At 45.2% G+C, this 20,562-nt stretch overlaps 1 protein-coding gene across 5 annotated transcripts in view; it reads left to right on the plus strand.

The window, feature by feature from the left end:
- PDE8A (phosphodiesterase 8A) overlaps nucleotides 1-20,562 on the plus strand; it is a 169,135-nt gene that overhangs the window by 139,103 nt on the left and 9,470 nt on the right. For all 5 annotated transcript variants that reach the window (XM_075432252.1, XM_075432247.1, XM_075432250.1 and 2 more), the window contains 7 exons: nucleotides 924-1,001; nucleotides 2,252-2,322; nucleotides 2,971-3,135; nucleotides 9,248-9,296; nucleotides 9,553-9,688; nucleotides 16,848-17,046; nucleotides 19,839-20,056. In XM_075432252.1, coding sequence (XP_075288367.1) covers nucleotides 924-1,001; nucleotides 2,252-2,322; nucleotides 2,971-3,135; nucleotides 9,248-9,296; nucleotides 9,553-9,688; nucleotides 16,848-17,046; nucleotides 19,839-20,056 — 916 coding nt within the window. The remainder of the gene's footprint in view (nucleotides 1-923; nucleotides 1,002-2,251; nucleotides 2,323-2,970; nucleotides 3,136-9,247; nucleotides 9,297-9,552; nucleotides 9,689-16,847; nucleotides 17,047-19,838; nucleotides 20,057-20,562) is intronic.

Consider the following 20,562-nt stretch of genomic DNA (forward strand, 5'->3'; position numbering starts at 1 on the left):
TGGGGAAAGAATAAAGCCCATTGTTAGTGATCGGACTGGAAACCACAGTTGCACAGGACAGTCTGAGCAGTACTGTTTAGCTAGCGATAGCTGGGAATCCAGCTCAAAAGGCAGGAAAATAAATAGAAGCCCTCTCTACCCGCCTCATTTGTTTTAGAAGTGATATAAAGCAACTCACCCATGAAAACGCAGTGATAGAGCCCCAGGTTGGTAGTGTGGTATTGCTGGATTCAGTGTCACATTTCAGTTGTAGGTGGTGGATCCCTGTGACAAAACTAGAAATAAGAAGGAATGCCATCTAGTCGTCATGGTGCTGTGGCTGGTCCGTAGCTAGTGGCATGTATCTTTGCATTTCTTTTAACTGTGTTGTGGGGTATTTGCATGTGGGTGGTAATGAGGATGACCACACTACCATTCACCCTCATCCCACATATCAACACTTCAATTAAGACATCCTTGGCATCCGTGCTGCAGGTACTTGTTAATTGTAGCCTTGGTAGCACAGGTTGTATCTACTGGAGTCCGTAAGGGACCTGAGATACATTGCCCAGTTTGCTAGCATGTAGTCTGCTTTGGTCCACCAGTTCTTTGTGGCAGTTGTTACTTGAGTGAATTCAGGTGTGTTGCACAAGTTATGTTCACAACTACAATTGTGTCACTGTGTCAAGAGAGACGCTTTTCCCTCCACACTGTTAGATCCCTCCTGTAAAAACACTTAGGCATGTTCTGCCTGAGAGTGTTACTGGGTTCATGATGATGTAGTTGGGTGACAGTTTAAAAAGTAGCTTTCATTGGCTCTCATGTGCTGAAGCATTGAGGTAAATGTCACTCAGCTGCTATCAGGCTTCCTCTGAGTTTCAGTTCCTTTAACATAAACCTTAGGCACAACTTAATGTAATTGTACAATATCATTTTGTCCACAGATATTCAGACTTGCAGACACAAAGACAGGAGGAAAGGATCACTAGATGTCAGATCCACAACATCACGAGGAAGTGATGGTATGTTAAACAAGCAGATTTTTCTGATTTCTATATATTTAGATTTTTATGTGCATACATAGATACATATACAAATATAGGTAAGTATGTATGTGCATATATATCCATACACACGAATAAAATATGAAGTCATCAATTCATGAACAACTTTACATTTGTCAAATAGCACTATTTTCTTCTCTTGAACTACTTTGAGTCTTTTTTTGAACTAGTGGAGAATGGAAGGCTATTGTCTACCATCTGGCATGGAAGGCCTCATAAGATTCAACACATGTTTCAAGTACAAATGGCAAACTCTAAACCTAACAAATTATTACATTTCTTACCTCTTCTCTCGATAAAAATATGAAGATGTTTTTCTTAAGAATTTTGTTTTCTTTTCACTGTGTTGTATTTTGCGCCATTAGATCACATCAAATGTGATAGAGGAGTCACATATTCAAATCTTTGCTGATACTTACATGGTTTTGTTAAAACATACATCATTACAGTCTAGGAAGCATACACTAGTGAAACATGGAAGTAGGTCTGTGGCAGTGAGAATGCAATCATACTCCAGTATAGCAAAAATAGCATTGATTCTTCTGAAGAGCTGCTCAGCACAAAGAGTAACAGAGATGTGTCTGCATTTTATAGGTAGCACGATGTAATTATCCAAAAAAAACCCCATCTTGGCCTTTTCTCTGCAGAATCAAAACTGCTAACTGATATAAAACATTTCTTTTTCAATTTTCAATGAATAGGTCAGAACCTCTGCTGTTTTAATTTGGCATAGCTATCTTCACTTCAAAGGAGCTTCACTGATTTACCTCAGCTTGGAGCTGACTCATTATGCCTTGTCATGTTGCATCAGGCAGCAAAAGTAGGTATATCCTGTAATAACCTAAGTGTAATAGGTACCTACCTGTGCCTGCCAGTTTATACACACACACATCTGTATAGTCTTTTAACTAAGTTTTTAACTGAATATTTTAATTAGTTAAAATAAAAAAAGAAACAAAGCCGTGATTTTGCCAGGCTGTAACAGCTACTTATCTCTAATCAGGGATATCAGTGGCTCAGCACGCATCTCTTTGCACCTGTGTGTCCCCAGCATAACAAGCATGTGTATGCATTCTGCGATATGTTGCCTCTGAAGGGCACAGCAGGGTGAGCAGTTCAGAAAATGAATCAAGATTTCTTGTCTGAATCCTCCTGTCATGCTTTGTCACTGAAATCAGGATACAAATTCTGCTATGCTTTCCACACAGGCAGCTCACAAAGGCGGCACTCTTCTATGGCCAGGATACATTCCATGACTATTGAAGCACCCATCACCAAGGTAATGTGCTCTGTCACGAGCTGTTGTCAGTTGCGCTGTCCTGGAATATTGGGGCGCAAGACTCCAGTACAGCATCCAGACTGAAGAGCAAGGCAGCGCTGGCCTCTGGTGCAACTTCTTCCCCCTTTCCACCTGCCCACTGGTGGAGCTCCGAATAGCCAGATGCTCTGAACAACATTCTCCTAAACCTGCTTAGTGGAGTTTCCTTTAAGTAGTCAGCCATTGCATTACTCTTTTTAAGGGCTTTTGTCTATGTGGAGGAGGGACTAGAGTTCCTCCTTCTTACTTATGCATTGTAAACTGCCTTCTGAAACCATTCAAGGATTTGGCAAAAATTATCTCTTTAATAAATTGAGAGACACAAATGGGAGAAGGTTATACTAAATCCATTCAGAGACATTTGGAGGCTGTGCCTTGAACAGGAAGGTAATTAGTAAGACTGCTGTCTTTAAGGCCATGATCTTGTTCCCAGAGTCAGTAGCAAATATCAGTGCTTTATTAACATCACTGTAATTTTTATTCTCCCACATGTGGATTAAAGTTGTAGAGCTTGTTTATTTGCTATGAGTTTTCCATAGTAATTGATGAGTGTCTTTGTTCCTTCTTAAATCACTTCTAAATTCAAAACATGTCTATATGCTAAACTAGGTAATAAACATCATCAATGCTGCACAAGAAAGCAGTCCCATGCCAGTTGCAGAAGCTTTAGACCGGGTTTTGGAGATTTTAAGAACCACTGAATTGTACTCTCCACAACTGGGGACAAAAGATGAGGATCCACATACAAGTGACCTCGTCGGAGGGTTGATGACAGTAAGTACTTACTGCCACAAGCAGCCATTGATTAATGTTTCTCTGCCTGACTTTACCAGTTACTCAATGTTTATCCTCTGGCATGTGCTTTGTCTCTGCAATGCCAAATTTTCAGGAAAAATTGCACCCCACTTATGGTGGATTTTTTTTCTCCCTCTACATTAATAATTTGGGTCTGAAAATGGGAAGAAATTTGACTGGTCCTTTTGAAGCATTAGTTGCTGGAAATGGAAAGGAAAACCAATTCTTTTTTCAATGTGATTCATTTTAGAAAGGTATAGATGGGAGAGGAAGAAAGATAGCTAGACACTTGTATTTCTTAATTAGGATTAGAATGGCATGTTTTGGGGTCTTTTCAGTGTATAGAAAGAATGTGTTTTCAAAATATATATTTTTGCTGCTCTTTCTTGGATTATGTATATATCCGTAGAGACTCAAAGAAAGATCAGAGTGCTTTGAGCTAGAAACATGAATGTTCGTATATTAAACCACAACCATGCTCCACAGAACTCATCATTTATATAAATAAGGCAAGAAAATGACTGAAGAAGGCATGTATTATGTTGTTATGTTGTGAAAAGAGGAACAGGGCCATTGGGAAAAAAAAGCGTTGTACCCCAAGTTGAACAAAGGGCATGTAGCAAAGCAAGAATTGAACCCAAACCTTCAGAGCCTGGAGTCTGACCCTCCTGATAGTAACTAGATGAACTTGGATGAATGTTACCTGTGCCTTAAGGATATGTGTTCCCATTACTCTGTAGGTTGCATGTAAAAGGCTACCTCAGGAAAAAAATCTGACAGTGTGTTGGATGCAAAAAGGCTCAAAAGTTGTGAGCTTTTCAGAGGTATCTCTGGGCTATTATCATTTCAAGCTGTAACTATCAAGACGCCTTTGCAGTACTCATCAGAATGTTTAAACAGTTTGCATATCTTTCTGCCTTTTAAAGGACCACAGTAAATATCTAATCAGGAGAAACATATGAGAGACTTCAAGAATTCCAGGAGAAGCCCTGAATGGTTCATATAGGGTTGAATTTACTAACTCAGCAGGCAAGATATATTGCTACCTTAACTATAAAAATATAGGAAGAATATAGATACATATAATGGTTAGGAAAGTGAATCTTTCTTCCTGCTGAATACACACAGTCCATAAACTCAACTGTTTCCTTCTTTTTGTGGATTGTTGATCCTCACACACATTTGTATTCTGACTGTATTCAGTCCCTGGTCCCAGAACATGTAGGTAACAGTATTGCAAAACACAAAATCCTTACTGAAAATAAAACAAAGGATATTTTATAGAGCAATAGAAAAGCTGAGAAAATCCATTTCAGGGCATGAGGGTATATGGTATATTACGAGTTCTAAAATGATCTGGGAGAAACATTTTTCCAGTGAAGAGTCTGTTGAAAACAGAATCATGTTACTCCATTTCATGTTCAGAAGTTAAGTCTGAGTAGGGGAATAAGAAGTAGGTTATTGGATTTGAACTCTCAAGCAGAATTAATGATGGGAAGGGCATTTGGAGTTCAAAGATGGATTTGCCAGATACAATTACACCTGCTATTTCAACTCTTAAAAAACCTATTCTTTGATTCTAAATGATACACAGCATCTGGTGTCCTAAATATTTGTGTCATAGCAGTGTTACTGAGGAGTCACTGAGCCAGTTACAGGCGTAGTACTCCCTTTCCTTTTAAATCACAAAACTCCAGACTAATTTACTTACAGATGTGAAAATAAAAATGAGATGTAACAATTCTTTGAAGTGCAGACATTGCATGTTCAGATATAGCATCCATATTTACTTCTGCTGTATTTTGGGTGCATAACTTTATTAGTAAGGTGCATTCAGGAACATTTTTTTTTTTTAATAACTGTTGTTTTACATTGTGCACTAAACATTAATTTGCAGTAACTAACAGCTGTATGCGTCAAAACAGCAAGCAGGATTTGGGCCACAGCACTTAGAATTATGAGCTGAAAAGTAAATACTAAATATGTCATTCTGTTAGTTTCAATCCTTCTTCTCAGTTTGCACATCTACTACCTCAACTAAGAAAAAAAAGGAGGGTCATTGTCATAGGTGATTCCCTTCTGAGGGGAACAGAGGGCCCGATCTGCCGACCGGACCCATCCCACAGGGAAGTCTGCTGCCTCCCTGGGGCCCGGGTTAGGGATGTTGCTAAGGAACTCCCTGGTCTGGTGCGGCCTTCTGATTACTACCCCCTCTTGGTAATGCAGGTTGGCGTGGATGAGACAGCAGAAAGAAGTCGCAAGGCCATCAAAAGGGACTTCAGGGCACTGGGGCGACTGGTTGAGGGATCAGGGGCTCAGGTGGTGTTTTCCTCCATCCCATCAGAGGCAGGGAACAGCACTGAAAGGGGCAGGAAAATCACCTGGTTAACAGATGGCTCAGGGACTGGTGCCATCGGTCAAATTTTGGCTTCTTTGATCACGAGGAGGTGTACACAGCACCGGGCCTGCTGGCGACAGGTGGAACTCAGCTATGTCAAAGGGGAAAAAGAATTCTTGGCCACGAGCTGGCGGGGCTCATTGAGAGGGCTTTAAACTAGGTTTGAAGGGGGAAGGGGATATTGCCCAGCTCACTAGGGACAAGCCTAGGCTTGGCGTGCCAAGGCCAGGGGTGAGATTGACAGCCCAGCTCAAGTGTGTTTACACCAATGCACGTAGCATGGGCAATAAACAGGAGGAGCTGGAAGGCATTATACAGCAGGACGGCTACGACTTGGTCGCCATCACAGAAACGTGGTGGGACAACTCGCATGACTGGCATGCTGTCATGGATGGCTACAGACTCTTTAGGAAAGACAGGCCAACAAGGAGAGGTGGGGGAGTTGCTCTATATGTGAGGGAGCAACTGGAATGCATTGAGCTTGGCCTGGGGGCAAATGAGGAACAAGTTGAAAGCTTGTGGGTTAGAATTAAGGGACAGGCTCATAAGGGTGACATTACGGTGGGTGTGTACTACAGGCCACCTGACCAGGAGGAGGAGGTTGATGAGGCCTTCTACAGGCAGCTGCAAGCAGCCTCACAGTCACAGGCCCTGGTTCTCATGGGGGACTTCAGCCACCCTGACATCAGCTGGGAAGACCATACAGCTAGGCAGGCGCAATCCAGGAGGTTTCTACAGAGCATCAATGATAACTTTCTGATGCAAGTGGTGGAGGAACCAACAAGGAAAGGCGCGCTGCTGGACCTTGTGTTAACAAACAAGGAGGGACTGGTGGAGGACGTGAAGGTCGGAGGTAGACTCAGCTGCAGTGACCATGAAATGGTCGAGTTCAGGATCCTGCGTGGAGGAAGCAGGGCGATAAGCAGGATCAAAACCTTGGACCTCAGGAGGGCCGACTTTGCCCTCTTCAAGGAGCTACTGGGAGGAATCCCGTGGGCCAGGGCTCTCGAAGGCAGGGGGGTCCATGAGCGCTGGTCGCTCTTTAAACGACACTTCCTCTATGCACAGGAGCAATGCATCCCCCTGAGAAAGAAATCGAGCAAAGGAGGCAGGAGACCTGCATGGTTAAACAAGGAGCTTCTAGCAGAGATCAGGCAGAAGAGAAAGGTCCATGGAATGTGGAAAGAGGCGCAGGCCACTTGGGAAGAGTACAGGAACGTGGTGAGAGCGTGCAGGGATGCGACGAGGAAGGCCAAGGCCCACCTGGAATTGAAGCTGGCAAGGGATGTCAAAAACAACAAGAAGGGCTTCTTCAACTACATCAGCAGCAAAAGGAAGGCTAGGGACAATGTGGGGCCGCTGCTGAATGAGGCGGGTGTCCTGGTGACGGAAGATGCGGAGAAGGCAGAGCTACTGAATGCCTTCTTTGCTTCAGTCTTCAGTGCTAAGACTGGCCCTCAGGAATCCCAGGCCCCGGAGGTAAGAGAAGAAGCCTACAAAGAGGATGACTTTCCCTTGGTCGAGGAGGACTGTGTGAGGGATCGCTTAAGCGATCTGGACGTCCACAAATCCATGGGCCCCGATGGAATGCACCCACGAGTGCTGAGAGAGCTGGCGGATGTCATTGCTGAGCCACTCTCCATCATCTTTGAGAGGTCCTGGAGGACAGGAGAGGTGCCCGAGGACTGGAGAAAGGCCAGTGTCACTCCAATCTTCAAAAAATGCAAGAAGGAGGACCCAGGGAACTACAGGCAGGTCAGCCTCATCTCCATCCTGGGAAAGGTGATGGAGCAGCTTATCCTGGAGGCCATCATCAAGCAAGTGGAAGAAAAGAAGGTTATCAGGAGTAGTCAGCATGGATTCACCAAGGGGAAATCATGCCTGACCAATCTAATAGCTTTCTACGATGACATGACTGGCTGGGTAGACAAAGCGAGAGCCGTGGATGTTGTCTACCTCGACTTCAGCAAGGCTTTCGACACAGTCTCCCATGATATCCTCCTAGTGAAGCTCAGGAAGTGTGGGCTGGATGAGTGGTCGGTGAAGTGGATAGAGAACTGGCTGAATGGCAGAACTCAGAGGGTTGTCATCAGCGGCGCTGAGTCTAGTTGGAGGCTGGTAACTAGTGGTGTCCCCCAGGGGTCAGTACTGGGCCCAGTCTTGTTTAACTTCTTCATCAACGACCTGGATGAAGAGTTAGAATGTACCCTCAGCAAGTTTGCTGATGACACCAAACTGGGAGGAGTGGTAGACACACCGGAAGGCTGTGCTGCCATTCAGCGTGACCTGGACAGGCTGGAGAGTTGGGCAGAGAGGAACCTGATGAGGTTCAACAAAGGCAAATGCAGGGTCCTGCACCTGGGGAGGAACAACCCCATGCATCAGTACAGGCTTGGGGTGGACCTGCTGGAGAGCAGCTCTGTGGAGAGGGACCTGGGTGTCCTGGTGGATGACAGGTTAACCATGAGCCAGCAGTGTGCCCTGGCTGCCAAGAAAGCCAATGGGATCCTGGGGTGCATCAAGAAGAGTGTGGCCAGCAGGTCGAGGGAGGTTCTCCTTCCCCTCTACACTGCCATGGTGAGGCCTCATCTGGAGTACTTTGTCCAGCTCTGGGCTCCCCAGTTCAAGAAAGATGAAGAGCTACTGGAGAGAGTCCAGCAGAGGCCTACAAGGATGATGAGGGGACTGGAACATCTCCCCTATGAGGAGAGGCTGAGGGAGCTGGGCTTGTTCAGCCTGAAGAAGAGAAGGCTGAGAGGAGACCTAATAAATGCTTGCAAATATCTGAAGGGTGGGTGTCAGGAGGATGGGGCCAAGCTCTTTTCAGTGGTGCCCAGTGACAGGACAAGGGGCAATGGGCACAAACTGAGGCACAGGAAGTTCCGTCTGAACATGAGGAAGAACTTCTTCCCTCTGAGGGTGACGGAGCACTGGAACAGGCTGCCCAGGGAGGTTGTGGAGTCTCCTTCTCTGGAGATATTCAAGACCCGCCTGGACAAGGTCCTGTGCAGCCTGCTGTAGGTGACCCTGCTTCAGCAGGAGGGTTAGACTAGATGACCCACAGAGGTCCCTTCCAACCCCTACTATTCTGTGATTCTGTGATCTAGGCATCATGCCAGAACCAAGCCTAGGAGGCACAGAGTCGGAGAATAAACAAACATATGTTCTTCTTTGATAGAAGGGAAGCCTCAGAGTAATTTGTTGCTCTGCAATCCCAGCAACAAATCACGAGATTCTTACGCTGCTGAGGTGACCTGATCTGCCAGTACCGGGGGGGGAGAGCAGAAGCATGTCTCCATCCCTTCCCTCCCACCACCCACCTTTGCTTGTTGATGGGATGTGGACATACCGTCTCTGGTTTGTGGCACACATCCAGAACCCACGTTTGTGTTGTCCAGACAAAGGTGGATGTGAGGCTGTAATTCCAGACCGCCATCCATGCCTCAGGAATCTGTGTTTGAACCTATCCGAGTTCATATTGCATCCCATATCTTGCAGTTTCTCATCCATTATGAACTACAGGTAAAACAGGCGAATCTTAACAGTACACACAAACAAGGGAGAGGCAGCTTTGATGACTGTGACAGGCTGCTGTCAGGCTTCTCTAAAGTCATTGTGCTACTATTTGGTGTCATCATCTTACAGATCTTTTGTACAATACGCTGCATTTAACTCTCAACTTTTATTGAACAGGATGGTTTACGAAGATTATCAGGGAACGAATACATCTTGTCAGCAAAACGTAAGTTTTAATTTAATGGTTACTGACATATTAAAACATGTTAAGAAATTTAAGAAACAGAGGAAATGTGATCAGATGTTCTTTTTTATAAGCATTGTTTGGTTTTATTTTTATTTGTAAGCATTGTTCTGCAGCATTACTGAGCTTTATAGAAACAAGAGTTGCCAGGCATTACTAAAGAAAAGAAAACACGTACATTGAGTAAAATTGTATCTCAGGATTATTAATAGTGATCTGCAAATATGCTCCTCAACAGAAACTCATCAGGTTGCTGGCAGTTTGATCTCTCCAATCTCCCTCAATGACATACCCCCACGGATAACACAGGCAATGGAAAATGAAGAACACTGGGATTTTGATATCTTTGAACTTGAGGCTGCCACCCATAAAAGGTCAGTAAACTGAAGAGCTCATAAACTGAAGTTACTGAAAACAGACTTAAATGTCATCCTGTAATCAGCTCTTTAATTCCTCTACCTGTGCTTTTAAAATTAATTACTTTTATTTTCAAAGTCAAATATTTGAAATTTTCTCATTGTCATTTCTTGTTGTGTATGAACCCATTAAATATCTTCTGTTTCATCATACACTATTTCCTGCAGATTCTCAGTGGATGTAAGTGAAGATCATATATCTTTGATATGGTATAATAACAAAACAATATTATTTTAAAAGTCTTCCTTTTCTGTTCTCAATAATAGAGAAAGTCTACAAGTCAAATTGTTGTCTTGTGGGGATTCAAATTCAAATTATGTTCAACTACACACAGAGTCAACATGCTGGTCTTAATTTGATCAGTTGATACATATCATGTTTTATTTTCTGTCCATGTAATTGGGCAATTTTTATTCCTAAATGGTTCAAATACAGCTTTTCCACAGAATTCCCATTGGCTTTCTCTGGGATTAGAGGAAGGTCTTTTTTCTAAAATCTTGGCAGGCTACCTTTTATGTATAAGATTAACTGCAGAATATATACTGACAAAAAGTAGTGCATACCAGTTTCCATCAAAGAAGTTTTCAAAAGCAGATCAGCAGTTCTTATAGACCATACTTCATTAGTAGCAAATGCTCCCACCAAGATCGTAAATTGATCTTTCTATTTAAATCCTTGGTTTTATTTGCTGATGCCTATCAAAAGGTCTCCTTTGGATCTAGTTTCATGTATCATGTTTTGTCTTAGCTTAAAGCTTCTATGAGACACCAATTTGGAGGCTAGATCCTGCAATGAATTGACTATTTTAAGCCCTTGTCAAAATCCCAGATCCGTAAGAGTTTTGAAAGGTATTAGAAAACGTCTAAGAACGGTATCAGGCATTTTGTGAACATATATGTGCTTTATTTTTAGACTATGGTTTTATGAGACAAAAAAAGTGGAAAAAATAAGGTTTTTATTCTTTAAAGTGATTTTATTGTAAGTGAAGAAATTTGCATCCAGTTACTTTAGTTTTTTTTTTTTTGCTTTGCTACATTTCCATTTCTAATGAAGTGCTATAGATACAGTAATTGAAAAAAGCCCACAAAACATAGTCTGTGTGATTTACAACATTTAATATGCACATTACAGTAACTTAAGAATTAATTATCCCAGCCAACATGCATGAGATCACCAGATAGATTTCTCTTTTCTTACTGATTTGGAGAGACCACAGAGGGACAAAGGAGGTATTTTGTTGCCTGTCCTCTTATTAAAGATATTATAATTATGATTGCTTCCTGCTGTGTTTAAATAAAGGCAATTCATTTATTACGAGAATTAAAGTGATCTTCAATGAATCACAACAATGAATATGTTATTAGTGTTGTCTTCAAGTCCAAGCAGACATATGGTAGTAAAGTCAAGATAATTCATTAAATCTAAGCTTTAGTGCATTACAGTTCCCTGACAGAGAAACCTGGAGAGACCTTTGTCTGATGGTGTTACATGGGGGGGATTCAGTGGGATTTAAATTTAGTGTATTATGATTCTAGTACACAGTATCGTTGAGTGTTTTTGCCAAAATATGTAGGTCCAAATGACCTCAGCAACTCTAAATGAGCTCACCTCACCTGTCAGGTGCAGCTAGAAATCAGAGTGCTTGATGCATCTAGAATCAAGCAGAAAAGTGAGATACTAAAATAAGGGTTTAAGATCTATTTTTAAAAATCCACATTTGAAAATATTTACCACTATACCTATTCTTCTTAAGCAAAAAAAATATATTGGACAAGAAAACAGTGGTATTAACTGGATTAGAAAAAAGGCTAGTGGACTAAAACTCGATTTTTTTTTTTATTTGCTCTATTAAACATATTGCACTTTCACAGCTTTCAGATTAGAAATATTCTGTACTGCTGTTCTGATCTTCATTCAACTGCCAGTCATCTGGGTTTACATTGTGCAGTTTGACCTGGTAGGAGCAAGAGTACGGGAATACTGGAATGTAATGATGTTGGCTATTTTTGGAGACAGGTCTCCGACTGGGTTAGTTCAGTTCGGAGACAGGTCTCCTAACTGAAAGTTCATCTGGCCCTGATAGTCTTCTAGAAGTGGCATACTCTGACCTGGTCATTTGCTTCCAGAACACCTCCATTTCTCATCCTTTATTGCATGCAAAGACAGTGAGCAAATGGAAGCCTGCAAGGGTGGGCATAAAAGAAACGGAGCAGATGTGCAGTGCAGAAAGAATAGAGATTGCAGCACTGTATAGTATAGCTATACTCAATATAACTGTAAACAAGCTAGTTTAGGAATCTGTGGCAGCAGTGAGGTTAACTCCCTCCTCTCAAGCGCAGAGTTTAGTACTCTGCTAATTTATCTCATTTTGACTGCAGTCTACATTTACCTAACATAGCCTCCCCAAACCCCGAAATACTGCTACATGTAGTACAGCAGCAGTACAGAGCCTTTTTAATATTCCTGGAAGTGTCAGGAACTGGCATGCTTCTGAGTGTGTGGAGGTGATGGGTAGGCACAATACGAAGCTACTGAAGGTGAAGGGCTCTGGAGCAGAGGCTCGCGCCGAGGGACCCTTTCTCCAGTGGCAAAACCGCAGCGAGGAGGCGGCAAAAAGCGCCGAGAGAGGAGACCCCAGCCCCCCCCCGAGCGGGAAGGCGGGAGGTGCCAACGAGCGGCAGCTCTGACTCAGCGGGGCGGAGTCGAGTGTGACAGCGGCCAAACCCCCTCACGGGTAAGAGCAGCCCCAGGGAGCGCGGGCGAACAGAGCCGGCAAACAGAGCCGGCGCAGCAGCCCGGGAGCGGCGCAGCAGTTTGCGCGGCAGTTCGCGCAGGCAGGGCGAGCGGGGAAGGCGACTGGCAGGGTGCAGCCGCCCCTCCTGGCAACTCAGGTAGTGGGCCTCGCCTATCCAGGAGATATTCTAGCCATGGTTACCACCCGTGGTAAAGCTCTTGCTAGAAGGAGTGTGGGGACCCAGACGGAGGCCCCACGCAAGAACGCAGGTGTCCAGGTCTCTGGCTGCAGGGAATGCCTGAGCCTGGCGCTCCTACCGGCGGACAGCAGAGACAACGGCTGTGTTCGGTGCGAGCAGGTGAATGACCTGCTCAGCCTGGTGGCAGAGCTGAAAGAGGAAGTGGAGAGGTTGAGGAGCATCCGGGAGTGTGAGAGAGAGATCGACTGGTGGAGCCACTCCCTGCCCTCCCTGAGGCAGAGGCAGCAGGAGGCGGCTCCACAGAAAGCAGAGAACCCCGTACCCTCTTGCCACCGAGCAGAAAGAGGGGACCTAAGAGATGGGGGGAAATGGAAACGGGTCCCTGCTCGGGGTGGCAAGCGAATCCCCCCCCGGCCTCCCTCACCTGCCCAGTTGCCCTTAAGCAACAGATATGGGGCTCTGGAATGTGAGGGACCAGCCACAGAGGATGTGGGTGAAGGTGAAGCTCCATCCGGGGGGGTTGCCTACAACGAGTCAGACAGCCCCAAGAATTACGACTGCCTCAGCTAAGAAAAAAAGGAGGGTCATTGTCATAGGTGATTCCCTTCTGAGGGGAACAGAGGGCCCGATCTGCGGACCAGACCCATCCCACAGGGAAGTCTGCTGCCTCCCTGGGGCCCGGGTTAGGGATGTTGCTAAGGAACTCCCTGGTCTGGTGCGGCCTTCTGATTACTACCCCCTCTTGGTAATGCAGGTTGGCGTGGATGAGACAGCAGAAAGAAGTCCCAAGGCCATCAAAAGGGACTTCAGGGCACTGGGGCGACTGGTTGAGGGATCAGGGGCTCAGGTGGTGTTTTCCTCCATCCCATCAGAGGCAGGGAACAGCACTGAAAGGGGCAGGAAAACTCACCTGGTTAACAGATGGCTCAGGGACTGGTGCCATCGGTCAAATTTTGGCTTCTTTGATCACGAGGAGGTGTACACAGCACCGGGCCTGCTGGCAACAGGTGGAACTCAGCTATGTCAAAGGGGAAAAAGAATTCTTGGCCACAAGCTGGCGGGGCTCATTGAGAGGGCTTTAAACTAGGTTTGAAGGGGGAAGGGGATATTGCCCAGCTCACTAGGGACAAGCCTAGGCTTGGCGTGCCAAGGCCAGGGGTGAGATTGACAGCCCAGCTCAAGTGTGTCTACACCAATGCACGTAGCATGGGCAATAAACAGGAGGAGCTGGAAGGCATTATACAGCAGGACGGCTACGACTTGGTCGCCATCACAGAAACGTGGTGGGACAACTCGCATGACTGGCATGCTGTCATGGATGGCTACAGACTCTTTAGGAAAGACAGGCCAACAACGAGAGGTGGGGGAGTTGCTCTATATGTGAGGGAGCAACTGGAATGCATTGAGCTTGGCCTGGGGGCAAATGAGGAACAAGTTGAAAGCTTGTGGGTTAGAATTAAGGGACAGGCTCTTAAGGGTGACATTACGGTGGGTGTGTACTACAGGCCACCTGACCAGGAGGAGGAGGTTGATGAGGCCTTCTACAGGCAGCTGCAAGCAGCCTCACAGTCACAGGCCCTGGTTCTCATGGGGGACTTCAGCCACCCTGACATCAGCTGGGAAGACCATACAGCTAGGCAGGCGCAATCCAGGAGGTTCCTACAGTGCATCGATGATAACTTTCTGATGCAAGTGGTGGAGGAACCAACAAGGAAAGGCGCGCTGCTGGACCTTGTGTTAACAAACAAGGAGGGACTGGTGGAGGATGTGAAGGTCGGAGGTAGACTCAGCTGCAGTGACCATGAAATGGTCGAGTTCAGGATCCTGCGTGGAGGAAGCAGGGCAATAAGCAGGATCAAAACCTTGGACCTCAGGAGGGCTGACTTTGCCCTCTTCAAGGAGCTACTGGGAGGAATCCCGTGGGCCAGGGCTCTCGAAGGCAGGGGGGTCCATGAGTGCTGGTCGCTCTTTAAATGACACTTCCTCTATGCACAGGAGCAATGCATCCCCCTGAGAAAGAAATCGAGCAAAGGAGGCAGGAGACCTGCATGGTTAAACAAGGAGCTTCTAGCAGAGATCAGGCAGAAGAGAAAGGTCCATGGAATGTGGAAAGAGGCGCAGGCCACTTGGGAAGAGTACAGGAACGTGGTGAGAGCGTGCAGGGATGCGACGAGAAAGGCCAAGGCCCACCTGGAATTGAAGCTGGCAAGGGATGTCAAAAACAACAAGAAGGGCTTCTTCAACTACATCAGCAGCAAAAGGAAGGCTAGGGACAATGTGGGGCCGCTGCTGAATGAGGCGGGTGTCCTGGTGACGGAAGATGCGGAGAAGGCAGAGCTACTGAATGCCTTCTTTGCTTCAGTCTTCAGTGCTAAGACTGGCCCTCAGGAATCCCAGGCCCCGGAGGTAAGAGAAGAAGCCTACAGAGAGGATGACTTTCCCTTGGTCGAGGAGGACTGTGTGAGGGATCGCTTAAGCGATCTGGACGTCCACAAATCCATGGGCCCCGATGGAATGCACCCACGAGTGCTGAGAGAGCTGGCGGATGTCATTGCTGAGCCACTCTCCATCATCTTTGAGAGGTCCTGGAGGACAGGAGAGGTGCCTGAGGACTGGAGAAAGGCCAATGTCACTCCAATCTTCAAAAAATGCAAGAAGGAGGACCCAGGGAACTACAGGCCAGTCAGCCTCACCTCCATCCTGGGAAAGGTGATGGAGCAGCTTATCCTGGAGGCCATCATCAAGCAAGTGGAAGAAAAGAAGGTTATCAGGAGTAGTCAGCATGGATTCACCAAGGGGAAATCATGCCTGACCAATCTAATAGCTTTCTACGATGACATGACTGGCTGGGTAGACAAAGCGAGAGCCGTGGATGTTGTCTACCTCGACTTCAGCAAGGCTTTTGACACAGTCTCCCATGATATCCTCCTAGTGAAGCTCAGGAAGTGTGGGCTGGATGAGTGGTCGGTGAAGTGGATTGAGAACTGGCTGAATGGCAGAACTCAGAGGGTTGTCATCAGCGGCGCTGAGTCTAGTTGGAGGCCAGTAACTAGTGGTGTCCCCCAGGGGTCAGTACTGGGCCCAGTCTTGTTTAACTTCTTCATCAACGACCTGGATGAAGAGTTAGAATGTACCCTCAGCAAGTTTGCTGATGACACCAAACTGGGAGGAGTGGTAGACACACCGGAAGGCTGTGCTGCCATTCAGCGTGACCTGGACAGGCTGGAGAGTTGGGCAGAGAGGAACCTGATGAGGTTCAACAAAGGCAAATGCAGGGTCCTGCACCTGGGGAGGAACAACCCCATGCATCAGTACAGGCTTGGGGTGGACCTGCTGGAGAGCAGCTCTGTGGAGAGGGACCTGGGTGTCCTGGTGGATGACAGGTTAACCATGAGCCAGCAGTGTGCCCTGGCTGCCAAGAAAGCCAGTGGGATCCTGGGGTGCATCAAGAAGAGTGTGGCCAGCAGGTCGAGGGAGGTTCTCCTTCCCCTCTACACTGCCATGGTGAGGCCTCATCTAGAGTACTGTGTCCAGTTCTGGGCTCCCCAGTTCAAGAAAGATGAAGAGCTACTGGAGAGAGTCCAGCAAAGGGCTACGAGGATGGTGAGGGGACTGGAACATCTCCCCTATGAGGAGAGGCTGAGGGAGCTGGGCTTGTTCAGCCTGAAGAAGAGAAGGCTGAGAGGAGACCTAATAAATGCTTGCAAATATCTGAAGGGTGGGTGTCAGGAGGATGGGGCCAAGCTCTTTTCAGTGGTGCCCAGTGACAGGACAAGGGGCAATGGGCACAAACTGAGGCACAGGAAGTTCCGTCTGAACATGAGGAAGAACTTCTTCCCTCTGAGGGTGACGGAGCACTGGAACAGGCTGCCCAGGGAGGTTGTGGAGTCTCCTTCTCTGGAGATATTCAAGACCCGCCTGGACAAGGTCCTGTGCAGCCTGCTGTAGGTGACCCTGCTTCAGCAGGAGGGTTAGACTAGATGACCCACAGAGGTCCCTTCCAACCCCTACCATTCTGTGATTCCGTGATTCTGCAGGTCTGGATTGTAATTCTGTAAGAAGTCCTCATACCTAATCTGATGTGTCATTGGTTAAAAATGCTGTATAGTTTTGACTATTTATGCTATGTAATATTCTTTCAACTTCATTTGTTTCAAAACGTTGTGTTTATTTTTCTCTGCAGGCCTTTGGTTTATCTGGGTCTCAAAATATTTGCTCGCTTTGGTATCTGTGAATTCCTAAACTGTTCTGAATCAACTTTGAGGTCGTGGTTACAAGTTATTGAAGCTAACTACCATTCCTCCAACTCCTACCATAATTCTACTCATTCAGCAGATGTACTACACGCCACTGCTTATTTCTTATCTAAAGAAAGAGTAAAGGTGAGTCCACATTTATAAGAAACAGTGTAGGTGGGGAGTACAGGTGTGATCAAAGTAAGATCTCTCAAAAAAAGATGCCAAGAGCCAAATGTCTGCCTAGTGCCAACCAGTTTAGTAACTCTGAGGTTAAAGAACTGGGCTGCTTTACATGAGTTTTAGGATCTCTCTTATAGTATATGTGGAAGTATGGATGTTAACATTACAGGAATTGAGCTATTCTTGATCGGAGAATAAGAAAAGCTCCTTTCAAAACATAACTTCTTCGTAAAGTTAAACTTTCTCAGGTAGGTGAGCTAATACAATTATTTTTGTGATGGTACATGCCAAATACAGATTTAATGTAATAAATCACCATCTTTTATGCCTTGTGATGGTAATTTTGCAGAAGACTCCCAGGACAATATAGGCCATAAAATAGGTTTATTGCTTCCAAAGCTGTATCACCCACTGGACGAGATGCCCTGAGGCTTAAAGGCATTGGAGTAGAGTATTGAAAAAGATTACTTGTTGAAGTTCCTTGCATCAGAACACCCATTGGTGTATTGGAGCCACTGACAACCAGAATAAATCAGAGCAACCTTTGTTCTCACATGCCCAGAGGGCAGACTGGAGAAGAGGAATTAAAACAGTGCTTGCATGGGTATGCAGTGGAGTGGCAGTACATATTTCCGAGTTGCATTTCTGGATAGAAATTCCTACCCTGAACTGGACAGCCTAAGGATAGTGCTAGTGATGGGCACCTGGCTGAGACATTTGTGACTGTAAACAAGCTTCTGACAGCTCATTAAAACTGTATTAAGTCCCTTAAACTGGAGCCGCAGCTCATTAGTGTGCTCTCCAGAGGCTGACTTGCAAATACTGTATGCCAAGTGGGAACAGAACTTCACTGGATATGTTCAGCCCCTGATCTGCTAGAGGTTTAGCTGGTCTTCCCAAGAATATCTATGAAAAACAGACAAGATCTGGACTCATTTCAGTGCCACAGAAGCATGACTGCCGCCTCCTTTTCCAGAACGTTATTTCCTTTCCTCTGTAGGCATAGGAAGAGCAGAAAACATTGCAGCAGAAGAAGGAGCAGAATCAAAATTCAGAATTCCCTCTATCTTTTTAAAGTTACAGCCCAGCTGCTTTTGTGTTGTCCAGAGTTGAACTTCACCTAAATACAGAAGGCCAGATTCTGTCACTCAGATTCACACTGAGAAGATATTTTTCAGTAAATTGAACTCTGTTCTTGCCTGGGAAAACTTTATGGCTCCCAAATTGAAGCAATATTCTCAGAGTCATTTCCACCTCTGTGCCACAGGACTTAAGATGACAAAGTTAGAATCCATGACCTGATGTCGGGGGTAAAAGTGCCATAAATCCCTGCAAAGTTTGTTATGTCAGACTCAGGAAATCAGCGTGAGATACACTGCTCTGGTCCTACAGGTCAAATGTTCTCCAGTTTCTGGCCGCTTCCCATCTGCACATGTCTTCCTCAGCCAGACTGAGCACTTGTCAGTGTGTCTCTCTGAGGAGAGCCTGTTCTAAAAACCTCTCTTTCCTAACTTTGTACCACAAAAATAGAATCCCATGAGCAGCAGCTGAAGGAAAGAAGGAAGAAGCTAACACACAGCAGATAGTATTTCAGACAATGCTAACTACGAATCTAGAGCAGAAATAATTCTTTGCTTTTTCTTGTTGTCCACAAGTCCCTCTTGGCAGTTCTCAATGAGTAATATCCTTGCTCCATCAAAGTCAAGTCACTGCGTTAATTTCAGGAGGTGTAAAGTAGGGTAGGGATTTTCTTTTCACCCATCAAGTCTAACCATTCTGAATGGTATTGTCAAAGCCAGCAGAGAATTTGGACCTTAAATTCAAGCTAATTGGAATGGAAATTATCTGCCCTGCTCCCAGATTCAACTGGGAACATTTCTGCTCTTGTGTTTCTTTCGTTTTTTAAAAAAATTTTAACATAATTGGTTTGTATCTGTGATCCTTCACAAAAAGCCCAGCATCAACGCAGCATAAAGGCTGGTTTCCAAATGTATACAATCCATTTCTGAGATGCTTGGTTGTTTTTCTCCTTTATCCTATTAATACAGTATTAAAACCTTAAAACTCAAATAATTTTGTATTTCGTTCTGGAGTAGGTATAATTAGACATAAAGCAATGACCAATGTAACTAGACATAAAGCATCGAGTGCAGCATGCTAAGAGAATCAGTCTGATACGACAAGTATAGAACAGTGTGTCATATAATTTTTCCATGGATGTAAACCATCAAGTATTCTTTGCAGAATTCATATTAGCTGTAGCCCCAGGACACTGGTGTTATAGAACTAGATTTATGGGAAGCATTCCTTACAAATTGTAAACCTAGCCAGGACCTAAGTGGAATGTGATTAGGACCCATTAAGTTTCCAAAAGAAACGAAGGGGTCTGATGGAAATAGAATAATTTTTAGTAGTATTGGTCTTTTTTCCAAGCCAAATACTCTAACTCCAAGTGAAGGTGGTTTCTGTGTTGTTAGAAAACACAAACTAATTTATTACTTTGCATTTGTTTAATTTGATGTTCTTTGTCCAAGGTGTGGCTAAGGCAAAATTCAAGAGGCACAAAATGACCAGAAAAGTCATGCAGTGTTCAGTGAAGCTTCTAATTAATTTTCTATTGCTCTGTCTAGAACATCTGACCCTTACTGATCTGTAGAGTTCTGGCTTTTGTTCCTCAGCAACTTGGCTTAATCTTGTAGACAGAGTAGGGTTTCTAATGAGTCTGCCAGGAAAACTAAGCATCCTTCTATTTTCAGCAAACTTTGGATCCGATTGATGAGGTTGCCGCACTCATTGCTGCCACAGTCCATGACGTGGATCACCCAGGAAGAACAAATTCTTTCCTGTGCAATGCTGGCAGTGAGCTAGCAATTCTCTACAATGACACTGCAGTGCTGGAGAGCCATCATGCTGCTCTGGCTTTCCAGCTCACCACCCGGGATGACAAATGCAATATATTTAAAAACATGGAGAGGTAAGCTTAAAACCCAGGGTGCCTTGTGGATAACTGTAGCCCTTGGGAAGTTTTCTTCTAAAACAGTAGAGTGCTTCTGCCTGTCTTGCACAGATGTAGGAGTAATCCCATGGTTTCAGTTCCTCCTGTGGATAAAAAGGCAGACTCTGTCTAAGGAACTTAGTGGAAATCCTAATATTAGCAAGTCTAGAAGAATAATTTTGTATCACTGGACGTAGAGGACAAGCTATGGCTAGTGGGGAGGTGTTTGCTCGGTACAAAAAGGATACAAAGATTCATAAAGCATCAGTCAAAAATTAAATGCCTTGGGAATTTAAATGTAATGGGAAGGATAGTGAAGGACTGGTGTTCTTCTTCCAGCCCTAGAAGGGCATTTTGGGTGAGGATGTCACCATTGCCTTAGCCCTCTCAAGATACAGAAGAACAATATTGCTGAAAACTTGGCTGGAGTATGAGCCGCTGCCGAGTATGTGTGCTAAAAGCCTTGGGAACCTGCTGGTGTGGCA

Source organism: Opisthocomus hoazin, chromosome 10 (assembly GCF_030867145.1).
Source record: "Opisthocomus hoazin isolate bOpiHoa1 chromosome 10, bOpiHoa1.hap1, whole genome shotgun sequence".
Lineage (NCBI taxonomy): Eukaryota > Metazoa > Chordata > Aves > Opisthocomiformes > Opisthocomidae > Opisthocomus > Opisthocomus hoazin.